Consider the following 19,453-nt stretch of genomic DNA (forward strand, 5'->3'; position numbering starts at 1 on the left):
ATGCAATTATTTTTTCTACCCAAGTTCATGGACCCTCTGAATTCTATTCATCAACTGCTTGGGGAGCTGTGACCCCAGGTTAAGAACTTCTGGTCTGGACGCTCCAGTTTCCATGGTTTGATTGCTTATTTCTTTTTTTGGCCGCACTGCGTGGCTTGCGGGATCCTAGTTCCCCAACCGGGGATTGAAGCCGTGCCCCCTGCCATGGAAGCGTGGAGTCCTAACCACTGGACCACCAGCGAAGTCCCTGATTGCTTATTTCTTTCTTCAGTGAGTCAGAGTCAGCTCTTATTTAATCATTAACTACTAATGAACCACTGATAAAGTGATCACACGTGTCACTCTCAGGCAGGAGCAGTATGGCCCCTGGACATGTACTCGCTTTCTAATTTGCAGAGCCTCATGGTAGAGCTGGAAAGGGCCTCGGACCCTCTAGGAGCCAAACTTATCCCATGTAGGAGGGTGAGTGACCTCAGGGACTGTGCCAGGTCAGGGCTACCTGGGCCTGCACCTCCATCCCAGGGCTTTCCTACGCCATAGGCTTTTCCTATGCCCGAGTGAGTGGCCCTTGCTCACCACACACACACACACACACACACACACACACACACACACACACACGGCTGTATAAACGGTCCTGCAAAATGGTGACACTGGCACCACAGCACTAATGCAGAGAAGCAGGGGCCCGGCCCAGACACGAGGCAGCCCTCTCCTACAAACGCCCACCGCCTCACTCCCTCTGGCCATGGAGGAGGTGGGAAAGGTTTGCCCAGCACGTCTTCTCCCCAGCTTTCCTCTCCCTCAAGGGAGGCAAGTACAGTGTCAACGCTTGTCACCATTTCCCCGCTTTCACCGCTGTCTTCACCTCTGACCTCCTGCTCCAGTCTCCGGTTCCTGCTGGCTTAGTTCAGGGCCCTTCTCTCCTTCCCACTCTCCTTTTCTGCACTACACCTGTCAGCCAAAAAGTAACCCTCATCTGGCTAACACGTGTCAAGGGTACTGTTGAAATCCACCTGGCACAGGACAGGAGAGCTCTCAGTTCTGGAGGGAAATTAGACCCAACGGCCATGAGCTTCTGGCCCTGACTTGTGGAAGGCTCTCCGTGAACGTCTGCTTACATGAGTTATTGGGCCCAAAACTCCAAAGCTCCCCAGAGTCTCCTCTGGGATTTCCACCAAGTCACTGCCTATCCCTTGCCTTCCTCTAATTAAACTGGCTTTTCCTCAAGCACCAGTATTCGAGAGAAATAAAGTGCTTTCAATCAATGTTATTGGTCCTGTTTGCAGCAGTATTTCTTGCTACCATTCTTCACGCCATTCTGTGGGATAATTAGTTTTGGGGGTTGTGGAGAGCGAGGGAGGGGGTGAGAATGGGAGGTGAGGGCAGAATGGGGGTGCTAGCCTGAGAATTGCTGCCATCTAATATTGTCTCTTGGGATGTGACCTGTGTGAGGCGGGCAGTCTGTGCCAGGTGTCCCGAGCGTGCAGGGCTGCCTCTGTGCCCCCTCCTAGCACCCGGCACCATGCCACCTTCTCCCTCGGTAAGTTGCTGGCAGGTGATGGTGTCTTGGTTCTCCTGTTGTGTTCCTGGCTCAGTGCCATGGTGTACGGATGGGCTTTAGACACTTGTCATTTTGATTCTCACCTTGCAGGAAAATTTCATATGAAGGCAGACAGGCCCATCTTTTTACGATAGAAATTGCCAATAGTTGCAAATGCTGCTGTGTGCCAAGCGCTGTGCTGAGCACTTCACAAGCATCATCTCGCTTAATTCTCCATAAGCAGCCAGAGAGATCCTTCAAAGTGTAAATCACATCCTGCCCCTCCTCTGCTCCAGACACTCCAAGGGCGCCCGTCACACTTGCTGTCAGGCCCCTACCATGTCCTACAAGACTGGTATGGCATGACCCCTGGCTCCTGCTTCAACAGCATCCCCTCCTCTCCCTTCGCCTGTTCACCACACTCCTTACTGCTCCCGGAACTGGCCAAGAAGGGCCTGCCACAGGGCCTTTGCACTGCTTCTTCTCCCCAGGCTCTGCCCAGCTCACTCCTTCACTTCATCAGGCTTCTCAAGTGTCTTCTTGGAGAGACCCTCACCCCATTTAAAGTACCACCCGTGTCATGCTCTGTCATCTTCCCTGCCTTCATTTTTTTTTTTTTTTTTTAGCATCTTTGTTGGAGTATAATTGCTTTACAATGTTGTGTTAGTTTCTGCTGTATAACAAAGCCTGCCTTCCTTTTTAATAGCACTCCACAAACCTAGCCATGTTATTACAAATCTATTTGTTTATTTGTCTATTACCTGTCTCCCCAATATGAGGGCAGGGACCTTGTTTTGTTCACTGCTCTATTTCCAGCACCAAGAACGGTGCCTTCAGTATAGTAGTTGGGAAGAAAGATATAGCCAATGAATAAATAAATGCACGAATACTCACAAAACCCCATGATGTAAGTGCTACTCTTAACTCCATGTTATAGATGAGAAAACTGAGGCTTAGAGAGATTCTCACTATTCTCAGGGTCATAAAACTAATGACCCTGGGATAGGAAGTCAACGCCCCAGTGTGTCTCTGGGGTCTTATCTGAGCTGCTGTGCTGGGTCCTCTCTCGGGACTCATAAATGCCTGTCAGCGTGTCTATGTGGGAGCCCTATTCCCCTGAAACACTCCAAGAAAAAAGCGTTTGGTGGATGAATCTGTTTAGGAAATAACTACAAATTGCATTTCTCTGCTTGGGTTTTCAAATGCTTGTTAGCATATGAAAGGCTCTGAAAAATCCTGCAGTAAAAAAGCTAGTTGAACTGTGTAATCAGTGTTTCCCAGAGCTTCGACTGTGGAAATCTTATATTTATGTATTTCTGTGCGTAACACCTATTAGCATATTGCGGGACGTACCATGGGCGCCAATGGCCAGTGGCCCTGGATAAGGCCACTCTTATGCTCAACCCATAAAACAGGAAGGCGGGTGGCTCCTGGTACCTTTTAGCTGCAGCCCAGCCCAAGCACGCTTTTCCACAGGGACCTGTGACCTGGCTCATCTTCTGCCCTCTGGTTCCTGAGCCTCTTAGAGGGCGATTCCTTGTGAGTTTCTCAGGAACATCAACTCCACAAGCCTGGCCTTGTTTTCTCACTGTCTCATGTCTCCCCATTGGAATTTTAACCTTCTAGGGGACCAGGGACACTGCCTTCCCACTGTGTCCTCTCAGCCCCCAGCTCGTGCTGAGAGGACAGTTAAGTGCCCAGATTATTCTTGTTGGCTTGCGTGTGAGGGAACTGATGATCCTGAGTGTCTGTCACATGGTTTGGCGCAGGGAAGGGTAAGTGGCGATGCTGTAAATCCCTTGATTTATTGCCAAAGCCCTCCCCACCCCGCCCCAAGCAGAACAGAAGGATGTCCCAGAGGCAGAGAGTACTGTGGGGTGCGATGCATGGAGCTGACTGGATCTCTGCGTCCTGAGAGTCAGAGCAACTGTCACTGCCGCCGATGGTTCATTTATTAGTTTTGATGGTGATTTGATGTCATTAGGGATTCAGGTCTCATCTCCATCTCTGAGATCATCTGAATAACAGTGTGATGAGGAAGAGAATAGAGGAGACAGGCATCCACGGGCAGCCTGGATCGGACGGTATAAATCTCTGGGGAGAGCCTGACCTTCCCAGCTGGAGGGCTTGAGGCTGAGCGGAGCCGGCAGTGTTTGCCGTCACCCCAAGTGACCATGAGAGGTACCATGCGAGTCTCAGTCATGCTCCTCCTGGTGACTGTGTCCGACTGTGCCGTGATCACAGGGGTAAGTCGTCCAATATTCTCTACTCCCTGGGTTTTGGGAGGACATCAGGGTCTGCATGGGTTGGGAGCCAGGAACTGCACAGGAGGCAAACCAAGGGCGTGGGGAACCAGCCACCAGACAGCACTTCCGAGAGGCATTTCACAGAATTTTCACGTTAGTTAGACCTCACTCTGCTAAAGGGGATGTGCTTTTGAGAAACTGTGTGTAAATCAAGTTCTGCTCTCAATGCATTAGGAGAGCATTGCAAATTCTGAAGTTTGGAACTTCGGTCAAAAGAAGATTCCTATTGTGTAATAATGAACTCTTTTATAAAGTGGATTAGCACCCCCTAATCTATCTTTTGTGTAAACTTTGGTTTTCATATAGGGTCTAGACCACATGTCAAGTGTAATTTATGTAGCAAGTTGACTTAAAGGCGGTGACCTTATTTAGCTTCTATTGGGTACGTTTAATCTCTGCTTTCTCTACTCTTAAAGAAAGCCTGTCTTGAAACTCTTTCCTTCCCTTATGGTTTATGTGTTTTCACTCTGTGCCCAGTTCTGATAGGAATAAGGGCGACACCAACATCTGGCTGAGTGACCCAGAAGCAAGTGTCGGATAACAAGTAGAAATCCGGTCCCACTGTGGGCACACCCGGGTGGGCACATCGTACTATTCGAGACACCCCAACTGTGGTTCTCTCTCAGAAGTTTGGCTTCACCTGGACCTACCCTCACATGGGCACACGTTGTGTGACGGTGGTGGGACAATTCTTATCAAAACAGAAAGTAATGGCTTACCTGAGAGTTTTCCAGATAAAAGCCACTAGAAAAAAAAAAAAAAAGAGGGACATTCACTTTTGTTTCAACTTCCTCTAACTTTTTACACAGAGAATGGAAATGTAGAGAAAGGCCAAACCATCCCTGGAATTGGATTAATTTTAATGTTCACAGAAAGGAAAATTTCTTTCTTCTCCCTTTTAGAGGAAAAAGATTGAGTTTCAAAGAAGAACAAGCATCAAAGGCAAACCAATGCTTTGGAGACCCAGAGCATAAATACAACTGTCAGGGCAGAATTATACCTAATGAATGTAAACCACCAAAGGCTGTCTTCCTATTGTGTAGCTTGAAGATCAGGAGGGTAAGAGCAGAGGATAGAAGCCGCGGTTACCCTGCCGAGGGGGACGGGAACAGTGGGTTGACCCTGAGTCTGGCCCGGGGTTGGGGAGCGGAGTGGGGTGGGAGGCAGGTCTGAGAGGTGAGGAAATATCTTCCTAGTAAAGCCTCCAGTTTGACCCTTTGGAAAGCACAGAAGGAGAGGAAGCTGGGGTAAGAGGACACACATGACAGACCCGACCACAGGTAGTTAGAACTGTTCCCTCTGTGCTCCGGGCCTTGCTGCTGTCCTGAGTCTGACTCTCAGGAAGAGGCTGGGTTCTACCATCCCCACACTCCCCTGCTCCCAGCACTGTGACCATCCCAAATTCAGGCCTGGGGGGGTCCCTCTTCCCAGAGGGCGACAGCGATGCCCCACCTCTCTGGTGGAAGAGTCAGGGGGGGTCTACTCGGCCCTAACCCTGAGCTTTCAGGGACCGGCTGGTGTGTGGGAAGTGCCCTCACTAGGCTGGAGACCGGAGTGGCGAGGTGACGGCCACCTACACCTCCCCTGCGTGACGAGCAGCCCCGGCATCTCCCACTTTCCTCCTGGGGCCGAGCACGTTGCGGGTCTTACAGTTCCTGCCTTGCCCCCCAGGCAGCCAGAGGGCCCTCCATGGCCTTGTGTTGGAGAAGAAGAGCCAACCCAAACCCCGCTCCCAATTTCGGCTCAGAAAAGCCGCAAAGCTTCTCTGGAAGTGGAAAGCCTGGGTGCTTCTCCAGTGTGGCCTCCTGTGAGTCTGGAGCCGTTCAGTTCTGTCTTCCCCAATCCAGGCTTTTGTTTAAAGTGGGCTTGTGTGGCTTTACAGAGGCACCTTCCAGAAGGTCACTTAGCCCCTGCTCTAGGAGCCCAACCCAGAGGGGTCCATCCCTCTCTGGGGGCCAGGCAGGCCAGCAGAGAAGCCCCGGGGGAAACACCTGTCAAGGGGTGCTGGACCCTCAGATGAGGCTGGGCTTCTAGTGAGGACCGAGGGGGACACCACAGGGAGGGGAGGCACCAACATTGAGTGCTGCCGGGTGAGGGCTGGAAGGTTCCCATCCACGGAAACTCAGCACTGACCACCCTGGGGTGCAGGCCACTGGGGCCCTCCCCCGTCTAAGGATTTGAATTAATTCAATCCCCCCAGCATCCACTGAGCATCTCCTGGTGCTAGAAAAGCTCCATCTCCTAAGCCCTAGACCCGTCAGAAGAGGACAGCCTCCCTACCGAGTGAGCTCGAAGGAGCTTGGGGCTCCTCAGATCCAGGCCTGCTGCCCAGCGGAGCCCTGAGCATCCTGCCGAGAGCGGCGCGGGGGCAGAATTGCCCTAGGTGTCCCGGCAGGCCGCGGCCTGAGTGCTGTTCCCAGCACCTCTCTCAAGGGCTTTTGGATGTGCGTTCCCTTCTGGTTTGCCTGGGATGGGCCTAATGGGCACTAACGACCCCTTTGTCTTCCACCCCGCAGGCCTGCGAGCGGGACGTCCAGTGCGGGGCGGGCACCTGCTGCGCACTCAGCCTGTGGCTGCGTGGGCTGCGGGTGTGCACCCCGCTGGGGTGGGAAGGAGAGGAGTGCCACCCCGGCAGCCACAAGGTACTGCTCACACTTGCTCAGGGCACGAGGCCACGAGCCAGAGCCGGCGCTGGACCGCAGTGTTCTGACTCCAGTCTAGGAATATCTCACTGCCTCCCTTGCTTTGGGGGTGGCCTGGGGTGCAGTGGGGTCCCAATCACACAGCCTGTTAGACCTGGGGGCTGGGACCCCAGCTCCTCATTTGCTGAAGGGTCCTGGGCGTCAGTCACCTCGTGCATACAACGAGGGGAGTAGGCTGACACGTCTGAAGTTTGTTGCCGATCTGATGAATTCCAGCTGAGAGGCTCCTGAATGCCCTTTGCTGCACAGCTTCCTTCCCTCAAGAACACGACGCGGGAAGACTGTAAAATGGGCTCCCAGCCAGGGCCTGGAGGTGCGGGAGGGGCGGGGTGAAGCTGGCCAGGCCCCCGGTGCACACACTTTAAGGAGGTTCACCCTTCTGTGCCTCAGGTGCCCAGCGCCTGCCTTGCTCCCTCAGGAGCTCCCAGCCCACAGGGCGCAGAAAGGCCTCAAGGCCTTTGCTTCTGAACGTCAGGTGGATGCAGCAGCAACTGTGGGCTTGCACCCACTTCCCGGGGCTCCCTGTGCTCCAGACGCCCTCCAAGCCCCTCTGGAGAGCACACCTGCACCCAGGAGCATCCTCCGGCTGTGGTCCTCCCTGGCAGGGCCTGCCTGGGAGTGAGGAGGTGGGGGGAGACAGACGGGACAGAGCACAGTCCTCGTGGCCTTGGGGTGTGTGAGGGGGTTCAGCCGCAGATCTATATTCCCAAAGCAGGCAGCAGAGGTAATACAAGCTAATGCTGAGTGCTTACTATGTGCCACCCTTCATATTAAGTGCTCTTTGCAAGTTTAAACCTCTTTAGGTTTATAGTGTAAACCCCTTTACAACCATATGTGGTAGCCTCTATTATTAATCCATTTTACAGACAATAAATTGAGGCACAGAGAAGCTAAATAACTTGCCAGTTGCCACACAGCTGGGAAGTGGCAGACCTAGGACTGGAGCCCAGGCTGCCTGACTACCTATTCTCTGAACCTCTCCTATTCACCCCCTTTGAGGGAACCTCAGTGGTTTCGCCCTCCTCTGGGTGTGAATCACCCGGCAGGGACCACGTCCTGTGTAGCTGCATCCCCGGCACCCAACACGGGGTGGAGAGTATAATGGATGAGCTATAAGTGATATTCAATTACGGATGTAGGCGTGAGTTTGTGAGTGATCACGTGTGCTGGGTCAGCGAGGGGCCCCGGGTGGGCAGTGTGAGGGCTTGTGGGGTTTTAGGGCTGTGGCTGATCACAAGTGTGTCACAGCCAGATGGCCTGCATTCAAATCCTGGCTCCTCCACAAGTTGGCTGTGTGATTTTGGCACATTGCTTAGCCACTCTGTACCTCAGCTTCCTCCTCTATAAAACTGTTTTTGTTGTGCTGGGGTGGGGGCAGTGAGACATTGGCCAGGGCTGGGCTGGCCAGAGGCTCCTGCCCCGGGGGCCCATCTCCCTTTGGTGAAGGTGCCACCCCCTTCCCTTCTCTCCCCAGGTCCCTTTCTTCAGAAAACGCCAGCACCACACCTGCCCCTGCCTGCCCAGCCTGCTGTGCTCCAGAGGCCTGGGTGGCAGGTACCGCTGCTCCACCGACTTGAAGAACATCAACTTTTAGGAGCTTGTCTGGTCTCCGGACACCCACCAGGCCTCTTCCTGAGCACGGACTGGGGTGGTCTCTCTTGGACTCTTATTTCTGCCCTGTGGCCCAATCCTGCAACCCACTACTGTCCCATCCCCACTTCCCGCACCGCCTACCTACCCTCCTCCTCCCTAGCGCACACAGGTGCACCCACGAGACACACGCCACAGGGTGACCTGCAGGGTCCAGGCTGGTGGCTGTGGTCCTGGGAGTAGCCTGTGTGCGCTGCTCAGGCTGCCTGAGGGGCTGCAAGTAACAGGAACGTATTCCTTCCTCATGTCTCCATCTGCCCGCCCTGCACGTGCTCTTCTGCCTGAGTCGGTGAGCTCGAGGAAGGCGTGGGGAGCCAGGAGGTCAGTCGGCCTCCAGACGGCTTCTATGGGGCCAGCCTGTGGCCTTCCCCCCAGGCCAGAACTGCAGGCCTCCAAGGCCCCTCGTAGCGCAAGTTGCCAGTTACCCAGCGAAGCCCCCAATCCCACCGCCTCCCCATGAAACGCAGATGGTGGCGGTTCAGTCTAAACCAGCTGTTGACATTTTAGGTGGCAATGAGGGAGTTACCTTCGACAGCTCCTTCCGAGGGTCAAGAGCAGGTCTGTGACCTTGAGGAGGCCTCTGGCATCTGGCCAGCTTGGGGAGGGGTCAGGAGCGGGGGTGGGGCAAGCAGATCACTGATTTTGGACACAGGAGGCAACTACCATCCAGGACCACAGCCAGGCTGCACGTGCCCCGCATCTAGATAAGTCATCTTCTCTAGAGAGTGAGGTCTGCCTGAAGTTCAAAGCAGTTTGTCTGGGCGTTATATCACTGGCCTCCATCTCGTCTCAAACACCAGCCTCACTCAGCACCTCACATCTGGACCCTGCCCGAGGCTTGCCCAGGTCAGCATGCTGATGCCGGAAGCTGTGCACACTGACCACTAGTTGCAGAATAAAAGCATGAAAAAGGGGCGAGTGGTCATGGTGTTCCTGCTGCACTGGTGTGGGGACGTGGGGAGGGGACAGGACTGGGCTGTGTCCAGGTAGGAGAGGGATGCGACTGGAATTCCTCCACCCAGCTGGGGCAATTTTTTGGAGAAAGTTGATTCAGGGTCTCTTTTAATGAAGGGCTTGAGGCAGCTCAGTGGGCTCTGGGCGGAGAGGGTGTGGTTCAGATGGATTGGACGCAGGAGGGGGCCGTGAGCTGGCATCTGGGTGGGAAGACCATTAGTGAGCTCAGGATGCTGGCAGCTCCCTTTTCTGCAATTTAGTCCCTTTTGTTTAGTGTCAAATACTTGATGCCATTCAGTTCACCGTGTGTGGGTGAGAAAGTCCATATCAAGGATGGGCTGGTGAGGCCCTGAGCCTGTGTCTGAACCAGGGGCTGGGAATATCCCCTAAGTGCCAGGCTACTATCCCCATGGCCTCTTCTCACCTCAATCCCTAGTCTAGGAAAATGCAAAACATAAGATGAAAACACGAATAAAATATCTAGGAATAAACCTACCTAAGGAGACAAAAGACCTGTATGCAGAAAATTATAAGACACTGATGAAAGAAATTAAAGATGATACAAATAGATGGAGAGATATACCATGTTCTTGGATAGGAAGAATCAACATTGTGAAAATGACTCTACTCCCCAAAGCAATCTACAGATTCAATGCAATCCCTATCAAACTACCACTGGCATTTATACAGAACTAGAACAAAAAAGTTCACAATTTGTATGGAAACACAAAAGACCCCGAATAGCCAAAGCAATCTTGAGAAAGAAAAACGGAGCTGGAGGAATCAGACTCCCTGACTTCAGACTATACTACAAAGCTACAGTAATCAAGACAGTATCATACTGGCACAAAAACAGAAATATAGATCAATGGAACAGGATAGAAAGCCCAGAGATAAACCCATGCACATATGGTCACCTTATCTTTGATGAAGGAGGCAAGCATGTACAGTGGAGAAAAGACAGCCTCTTCAATAAGTGGTGCTGGGAAAACTGGACAGTTACATGTAAAAGTATGAAATTAGAACACTCCCTAACACCATACACAAAAATAAACTCAAAATGGATTAAAGACCTAAATGTAAGGCCAGACACTATAAAACTCCTAGAGGAAAACATAGGCAGAACACTCTGTGACATAAATCACAGCAAGATCCTTTTTGACCCACCTCCTAGAGAAATGGAAATAAAAACAAAAATAAACAAATGGGACCTAATGAAACTTAAAAACTTTTTCACAGCAAAGGAAACCATAAACAAGATGAAAAGACAACCCTCAGAATGGGAGAAAATATTTGCAAATGAAGCAACTGACAAAGGATTAATCTCCAAAATTTACAGGCAGCTCATGCAGCTCAATATCAAAAAAAACAAACAGTCCAATCCAAAAATGGGCAGAAGACCTAAATAGACATTTCTCCAAAGAAGATATACAGATTTCCAACAAACACATGAAAGAATGCTCAACAACATTAATCATTAGAGAAATGCAAATCAAAACTACAATGAGGTATCACCTCACACCAGTCAGAATGACCATCATCAAAAAATCTACAAACAGTAGATGCTAGAGAGGGTGTGGAGAAAAGGGAACCCTCTTGAACTGTTGGTGGGAATGTAAATTGATACAGCCACTATGGAGAACAGTATGGAGGTTCCTTAAAAAACTAAAAATAGAACTACCATACCACCCAGCAATCCCACTACTGGGCATATACCCTGAGAAAACCATAATTCAAAAAGAGTCATGTACCCCAATGTTCATTGCAGCTCTATTTACAATAGCCAGGACATGGAAGCAACCTAAGTGTCCATCGACAGATGAATGGATAAAGAAGATGTGACACATATATACAATGGAATATTACTCAGCCATAAAAAGAAACAAAATTGAGTTATTTGTAGTGAGGTGGATGGACCTAGAGTCTGTCATACAGAGTGAAGTAAGTCAGAAAGAGAAAAACAAATACCGTATGCTAACACATATATATGGAATCTAAGAAAAAAAAAAAAAGGTCATGAAGAACCTAGGGGCAAGACGGGAATAAAGACACAGACCTACTAGAGAATGGACTTGAGGATATGAGGAGGGGGAAGGGTAAGCTGTGACAAAGTGAGAGAGTGGCATGGACATATATACACTACCAAACGTAAAACAGATAGCTAGTGGGAAGCAGCCGCATAGCACAGGGAGATCAGCTTGGTGCTTTCTGACCACCTAGAGGGGTGGGATAGGGAGGGTGGGAGGGAGGGAGATGCAAGAGGGAAGAGATATGGCAACATATGTATATGTATAACTGATTCACTTTGTTATAAAGCAGAAACTAACACACCATTGTAAAGCAATTATACTCCAGTAAAGAAGTTAAAAAAAAAAAAAAAGATGAAAACACGTTGTATCCTTGTGTTTCTCAGAAGCCTCTGAGAAAACTGGTTTCTGAGGTCCAGGGGCTCCTGGCTTCCCTTACTTGCCCTTGACCTTGTCATAGGTCTGCCCAGGGTGTACTCAGGACAGGCTTTACTGCAGGACCCACCCAGGCCGGGCCTGTGCCCCACACAGGGCGTGTTCTTCAATTTGGCTCTGTTGACAGATACTGGCTCCTGCTCTGCGGACCTGTCCCCTTCTTCCAGCCTGTGAGTCTCCTTGCCCCTGACTTCCAGGCTCAGGTACTGGCTACAGAGTTCCCTTCCACGTCCGAATCCAGTTTGCCCATCCTGTCCTTTGGATCTCCAGGAACCGCTGGCTGCTGCCAGGTCATGCTATGGGTGAGGCCTTTCCTAGTCCTGCCACCCTCTGCAAGCAGAGCCAGCCTGAGTGGGGCATCGCTGCAGGCTTCAGTGCAGGGAGCCGAGAGGCCGGGTGGCTGCAGGCACAAGGGGCCCCCCTCTCCATCCCCACAGGGAGCTGGCAGATCTGCAGACCCATGGATGGGCCGACCCTTCCCTTTACACTAACTGGACCGATTCTCACTTTCTATACCAGAATTTCAAGGAGTGGATAACTGGTCTCTGCTCCAGTTCCCTGCTTTTTTCCTGAAGACTGGAGAGAACACACGGGAGGCTGGGGAGGTTAAGAAAAGTATATTTGTGAGAATTCTTTATATTCAGGGATATATTCTTCATAAACATAGTTATAAAAAGAATCAAATTATAAGAATAATATATCCATAATAAGAATATATTCTAGACGAGTTAAGAGTTAGAATTAGGTGAAATAAATGGGCAGCCCTTCAAGATGTGGGTGCCTTTAGTGACAGCCTGACCTCCCCTTATTTGCTGCAACCCTTCCTTCCCAACTGGTGGAGTCTGGCACCATCTAGTGGCTAAAGTGGGGATGGCATAGAAGAGCTGAGGTGGGAAAGATGGAAACATCAGAACGATGAAACCTCTCAAAGCAGATGGGGACCACTCCCCAGACATTCCAAGTGTTAGATTCAATCAGAGGTTTAGAGGGACAATGTTTCCACCTCTGTAAAGAGGGCTTCCACCCTAAGGAGCGCAGGATAAATGCTTAATTGCCCCTTTGGGTCTGGTCCCACCTTACAAACTTCTTTCCTGGAAGCCTCTGTCATCTTCCTGTAAGACATCTCCTCTCACGGTTTCTCCAGGATTAGGAAAGTGGAGGTGGATGGGGGTCAGAGGAAGATGACTGGATGCCCCCCTGGCCTGTCTGTGTGCACCAGGGCACGGCACGGGAAGAGCTGCCTCTCTCCCCAAATCTTCGTTTTCTCTGCTGGTCATGATGGTTCGTGCTTCCACTGCCCCCTAGTATCAAGTCTGAAGCTCAAGAGCAGTCTAGACTTTTCTGTCTCCTACTGTCCCTTCTTCCTGAGCTCCTTGTCAACTGGCCACCAAATTCTATTACCTCTTCTTTTTTTTTTTCGTAATCATTTTTAAAATTTATTTATTTATTTATTTTTGGCTGTGTTGGGTCTTCGTTTCTGTGCGAGGGCTTTCTCTAGTTGTGGCAAGTGGGGACCACTCTTCATCGCGGTGCGCAGGCCTCTCACTATCGCGGCCTCTCTTGTTGCGGAGCACAGGCTCCAGACGCGTAGGCTCAGTAGTTGTGGCTCACGGGCCCAGTTGCTCCGCGGCATGTGGGATCTTCCCAGACCAGGGCTCGAACCCGTGTCCCCTGCATTGGCAGGCAGATTCTCAACCACTGCACCACCAGGGAAGCCCTCTATTACCTCTTAAACGTCTCTCGACCCTGCCCCTCCTCCCTTCAGCCGTGGCTGTGTCTGAGCCCTCCTCCTGCCTGGTGTGGTCTGGGGCAACTGCTTCCACCTATTCTCTCTGCCTCCAGTTTCCCCTTAAAATCTACCCCTGCGTGTCCACCAGTTGTCCTTCTAGGCAGCGCATTTGCCTGGTTCTTTCCCCATGAAAAATTCCCCCAATGGCTTCTCAGCAACAAAGCAGAAAGCCCGGTCTTGTCAGGGAGCGAAAAGCCCCTCGTGGTCCGGCCCTGCCACCCTCTCCCTGTCTCTCCCACCCTCCCCACCAGGCTTCCCGGCCTCAGGACTGTCTCAGTTTGTGGAGGATGCCATGTGTGTCTTTGCCCAGGCTGCTCCCTCTGTGGGGAGTGCTCTGCTTTCCTCTGATGTCTGGTGACTTCCACGCATCCTTCAGGTCAACTCACATGCATCCCCCACCCCCACCGCATCCACCAACACGAAGGACACGCTGCAGACAGCGAATTGGCACTTGCTCTTAGAAAGCATCCACGTCTAGGTCAGCCTCCACCGCGGGAGAAGGAAGGGCAGTGTCTAAGTCCTGTTTGTGTCCTCAGGGTTGAATGGTGGAGGCCCGGGCTGGGGCAGCTGCACGGCCAGAGGACAGAGGCTCTGGACAGCTGATCCTGGGTAGGAATAAGGGTGAAATATGACCCACTCCTTATTCCAACCCTGGTCGGGGGCCATCCCTAGCCTCAGAAGCTCAAAGCCATAGAGTCACTGCGGGGAACAAGTTTTAGGTGGGCAAAGACTCGGCTTCCCCCTCGGCCCCCTGAGGCCCCTCTCGACCTCTGCAAGCTGCCACTGAAGACTTCCACTCAAAGTTTATAGAGAAAGGGCCCCATGGGAGCCTGCAGCCAGCCATGAGCCTCAGAGAACAGTGTGTGGGCCTCAGGAGGACCACTGGGCCCAGGCCACAGGAGGTCCTCCACCCAGAAGGTTCTTTCTTGTCTCAGCCCCCTACTTGGAAGGCTCTGCTGCCCATGGATCATAGGGATTTTCGTTTCATTTAAATATTAGTGCAACTTGGAGGAAAAACATAGGTGTGGTTCTTAAAAGGGATCAGAGCCCCCCGAGGGCCTCGCCTCATCCTGGGCAGGAAAAAGCTCCCGACCTAGTGAGGATAGAAGGGCCTCTATTTGGGGGCTGAAGATTAGTGAGGAGGATGAACTGGGCCTAAGCAGAGAGAAACGCTGATGAGTAAGAAGCCGTGGGCACAGTTCTGACAAGAGACAAGGCATAGAGGAGCCTGTGAGATTCTGTCACGAAACTAAGTCCCGAGGACCAAGTAAACAAATCTGTCAAATGGCAGCTTGACATTTTCTTGTCATTTTGCATTTTGCTCTGTTGGCGAATCTCACGGAATTAGCAGCAAAGTTACCTCGCTACTGGGGTGACACAGTGCTTAACAGCACAAGACTGTGCGACTTTGGACCCTGGTCAGGCTGCTAATTAGATAGGGACTGTGGGCAATTTACTAAGCTTCTCTGCCTCAGTTTCCCTGTCTGTAAAATGCCAATACTAATAATAGTGTAACTGAGCTGCACCCTATGGGGCCTTCCCGGGACAAATCTCCCCATGTCCTCCGCCTGCCTCTTGTTTGTAGAAAAACTTTAGCCTCCTAGGCCTTGCCTGAGTTCCAAAGAATAAACGTAATCAGAGAAGTGAGAAAATGCAGAAAGGAAAACAGTCAAGCAAGACAAAATAATAATAGTTTAGCCATTAAACAAAGTCAAGGGCTGGAGGTAATATCCTGAGCCATGTCCCCTGAGCTGTTCTGCAGATCCTGAAACCCCCAGCAGGTGGGAGAAGTTAACTGTGTGCTGCCCACAAGCACGTAGACCCCAGACCGGTTGGAACCAGAAGGCTGATGACGCTGACCCCCGATTACCTCACCACCAACCAATCAGAAGAATGTCCATGAGCTGATCACACACCCCACAACCCCCTCCTCACTCTGTCTTTAAAAACCTTTCCCTGAAAGCCATTGGGGAGTCTGCATCGTTTGAGTCTTAACTGCCCGGACTCCCTGCAATAAACACTGCACTTTTCCTTCACCACAACCTGGTGTCGGTAGACTGGCTTTACTGAGCACAGGCAAGGGGACCCAAGTTTGGTTAGGTAACCATAGTACCTACCTCTTAGGGTTGCTGTGAGGATTAAATGTTAGTGCACGCAAAGTGCTTAGGATAGCCCTGGCCCTTGGAAGCATTGTGGGAATGTTTTATACATTTTTTTGTTTATTTATGAAGACGTCTCAGACAGTCAGTACTGGAATCTCTCTGCCTGACACACTAAGCCAGTGTTACCTGGGGCATCTCCTCAGTGAGGTAAACTCATAAAACTGCCAGGAAGAAACAGAAACCTGCTCTTGGATGCGTTTCACTTCCCCAGAATTCGAACACAGTAGGAAGCAATCCCGGTTTGTCCGGATCACGCTCCATTATTATTATGTTGTTTAAAGGCACAGGTTTGGGACTTCCCTGGTGGTCCAGTGGGTAAGACCCTGTGCTCCCAGTGCAAGGGGCCCAGGTTCGATCCTGGTCGGGGAACTAGATCCCGCATGCATGTTGCAAATCAGAGCTTGCATGCCGCAACTCAGAGTTTGCATGCCGCAACTAAAAAAGATTCCGCGTGCCACAACGAAGAACCCCCGTGATGCAACTAAGACCTGGTGCAGCCAAAATAAATAAATAAATATAAAAAAATTTTTTTAAATAAAAGCACAGGCTTTTGTGGGAAAAGCTCAATAACACTCCATTTGGGAACATAGATACACAAATCTTATCTAAGAGCTTCTTCATACCCTGCTTATACACATGAGTCACTGTCTCCAAGTACAATGGAATGTTTGCTCAATATGGGCTATGATCTTAATACTGCGTTATTCAATTTTTTTTTTCCTAGAAAAAGCATAAGGAGAGTGGGCTCTGAATTTTATTCTGGCTCTTCTCAGATTGTGTTCAAATTAAACCTGCCAAAGCATGTGTGTCCCCTGAGATAGGCATCTCGGTGGCTGGTGGCCCCAGTATTAGGAAATGTCATTCACCCCGTAGACCTGCAGTTTCCAAACCTCAGTGTACATAGAAGCCCAAAGGATGATGTTAAATGCTGGTTCCTGGGTTACCTCCAGAGACCCAGATTCAGTGGAGCCTTTAACAAGCCCCCTCCAGCTGTGACTGATGCAGGTGGTCCCTGCACCTCCACCCCCCCTTGAAACATTGCCCTACCCTGTCTGTCACCCCAACCTTTGGAGGAAATAAATTAAACATATAAAGAAAATTCTACTTTTCCCCCAAGGGACCGAGAGACTACTTTCCATTAGGAAAAGCTCCAGTCAATCTAGAGTGTGGCCTTTATATTAAAACAAGGATGGGCAAGACAGGAGAGAAGCCTGGGAGAAGGGGGTAGAGGCTGGGCCTGGGTCTGTGTCCATCCGGAATTAGATTTCAAAGTGGGTGCGACTGTCCCTGGGAAAACCTTAAGCACCCAAGTGGCAAAGGGGGAAGAGGAACACAAAGAGAGGGGGCCCCCCAAGAGGCTATAATTTTCGATCACTTGAAGGCGGACTGCTGGGGCCCCACCTGGATGCTAGGAAGACCTGCAGGTGAAGGCGGCAGTACTGGGTGCCCCGAGGCCCCAGCTAGGAGGCAAACACGTGTCCCACATATGCTCCCAGGCCCCCACCTGGGGCCCAGCTGCAAGAGACCCGCATCTGAGCCGCCGAACGGATGCTCGGTGTCAGCTGGAGGTGTTGGGGAATCAGGGCAGCAGAAAATAAGGTCCAGGCCCCTCTGCTTGGGGTTGTCCTGCCCCAGAAGCCTGCTGGGGACGGGAATCTCCATAAGGAGCCCCGGGGGCAGAGGTGGCCCACAGCTCACTCCCAGGTGAGGGGAGGGGAATCACACATCTGAGAGCCTTATCTGGCCTCACTAGCCTCCAGGGAGGGACACAGAGAAGAGGCCCAGGGGAGGCCTCATGGGGACAGGCAGAGGGAGGATTGTCTCAGGGGGGAGGGGATGGGGAGACTACGCTCTTGGGAGGATTTGGCCCCAGCAGGGCACTGAGTGCCAGCTGGGCTCCCTGAAGAGCCTCCGGTGGACAAGATGGCCCCAGGGCCTTAACTGGCAACGGGCAGCTGTGAGGGCACTTAGTGGTGGTCTATCAGTAGTCTGCTCTCGGGGTATTTGGTCCTTCCTTTCCTTAGGGCCTGTGGGCACCTCTGATCATGGGATAGGCCTCCTGTGGCCACCACACCCCCGGACAGCCTGCACCCTCCTAGGAGCCCTGGACCAAGGGAGACCCATGGGGATTGCAGTCTGTGGGCCAGGAAGGCCTTCGCTGGTTGCCCCAGGGATGCCCTGAGCTCCTGGGGAGCTGGGGACAATCAGAAATGGGGCCATACGCTGCCCCCAGCATCTCTCACCCTCCTTCCCAGACGCTGCTTTCCCCACCTCCTACCTGCCTTCTCCCCTCCACGGGGGTGCTCTGTCTGTTCCCCCGCTCCCCTTCTGTCTGGTGGTCCAGTCCCTCCTGGTGGCATTGGGACTAAAGGTTCAGATTCTCAACTCAGCTCCCTGAGGGGTCAGGGTTCTCAGAGTCTGTTTGCACCTCTGTCACTTGGGGACAGTGACTTCTGCCGCCTCAGCGGGTTGTCATGAGGTGGACCCCACAGCAATGCTGCCCAACCCTCCTTGGTGGTGGACATCACTTGAGGGTGCTCGTTAGGTACCCAGAGTCCTGTGCTCCGTCCCAGAGCTGCTGGATCCAAATTCCTGGAAAGGGGGGCCTGGGAAGCTGGGGTTTTAGCAGCTTGAAAAACAATGGAAAGGGATCAAGCAAGGAGACCCCAGCGACTCCCTCTTCTTGGTCTGATCCTGACTCTGCCCACCACTTGCTACCTGGAGGACCTCAGGGAAGCAGCTTTTTTAACCTCAGTTTCCTCCTCTGTGAAATGGGTTTCCCACTGGGACTTCCCTCGCAGGGTTTTTGTGGACCCGGAATGAGATGGTGCAAACCTCGGGCACAGTGAGCTCGGACACTGACAGTGCTCTGTAGGCCGATAGAGGGATTTTCCTTCTGTTTATATAAAGTGGGTTTTGTGCCCCTTCAATAAAGGATGGTGTCTGCACCGATCAGTCTCCAAGAGCAAGTATAGAAACTGGACTGTGAACTTAGTCAAGATGGGATGAAACAGCCTATGTCCCCTCCCTCCTCTGACCCATCATGAAATGGGCCAGGTGGGAGGGAGGCTGACCTCCCACAGGGAGGAAGCAGGTCAGAGCTACTCTAGGACCCTCCCTCTCAGTCCACCATAGCTGTCTGTCTTCTTCTTTTTTTTTTTTTTTTTAACGTTTTAAACACCACCTCAAATAGACCCACCCAGGACTTTAGTGCCCAATGTAGTCCCTTCATTCCATAAACCATCACATGGAGTCAGTCTATTCAGGTCAAGGTGAAAATTTTAACTCGGGCTATTTATAATTCCCACCATGGAACGGGTGTCAGTTTCAAAGCAGTCACGCCAGGTGTCGACTTGGAAGCTGAAAGGGAGACAAGCATTATTATAAATTAATGTTGTCAATGATTAATACTTGATATTTTTAACACACATTCATCTCAGAGGAAAAGATCCTCTTTATTTAGTGTGGCCGGATGTTGTGCAGTCCTCCCATTGACGAGGGGTTGCCAGAAATCTTCGTGTGTAGCTTCAGGCAAAGATCTGACTGACGAAGAAAAAAAGTGAGCTCTGAAGTCAGATTCTCTGTAGACCTGCCTCTTCAGGCGGACTCTGTCAGGTTTGGGCATCCTGCACTCCCTTCGCTCAGCCCATCCTTTCTCCTCTGTGCCTCCTGCTCCAGTTCTGGGCTGGTCCGGGCTGGAGAAACCACTGGTTGGTTCCATCATGGCCCAGGAGTCAGAGACTTTTCTTGAGTTTGGGCTCTGCCCGTGAGTGAAGTGGCTCATCGTGGAGACCGACACTGGCGGTTGCCTGCAGACCTGTCTTATTTTGTCTGCACAGTGTAGAAAATAAATGGTCACCTGTATTTAAAAGTTGGTATATTTCC

At 51.5% G+C, this 19,453-nt stretch overlaps 1 protein-coding gene across 1 annotated transcript; it reads left to right on the top strand.

The window, feature by feature from the left end:
- The first annotated feature begins 3,717 nt into the window (after positions 1-3,717).
- Positions 3,718-8,145, top strand: PROK1 (prokineticin 1). Its single transcript, XM_059900923.1, has 3 exons — positions 3,718-3,789; positions 6,366-6,491; positions 8,026-8,145. Exons 1-3 carry the CDS (start codon positions 3,718-3,720, stop codon positions 8,143-8,145), a joined length of 318 nt encoding a protein of 105 aa, XP_059756906.1.
- The last annotated feature ends 11,308 nt before the right edge of the window (positions 8,146-19,453 follow it).

The sequence above is a fragment of the Balaenoptera ricei genome, chromosome 1, assembly GCF_028023285.1.
Source record: "Balaenoptera ricei isolate mBalRic1 chromosome 1, mBalRic1.hap2, whole genome shotgun sequence".
NCBI classification, from domain to species: domain Eukaryota; kingdom Metazoa; phylum Chordata; class Mammalia; order Artiodactyla; family Balaenopteridae; genus Balaenoptera; species Balaenoptera ricei.

Excerpts from the sequence above, each read along its gene's own strand:
- PROK1 (XM_059900923.1), top strand. The coding sequence starts at position 3,718 with ATGAGAGGTACCATGCGAGTCTCAGTCATGCTCCTCCTGGTGACTGTG. Across the intron at positions 3,790-6,365 it reads ACTGTGCCGTGATCACAGGG|GCCTGCGAGCGGGACGTCCA; the intron begins GTAAGTCGTCCA and ends TCCACCCCGCAG. Across the intron at positions 6,492-8,025 it reads GCCACCCCGGCAGCCACAAG|GTCCCTTTCTTCAGAAAACG; the intron begins GTACTGCTCACA and ends TTCTCTCCCCAG.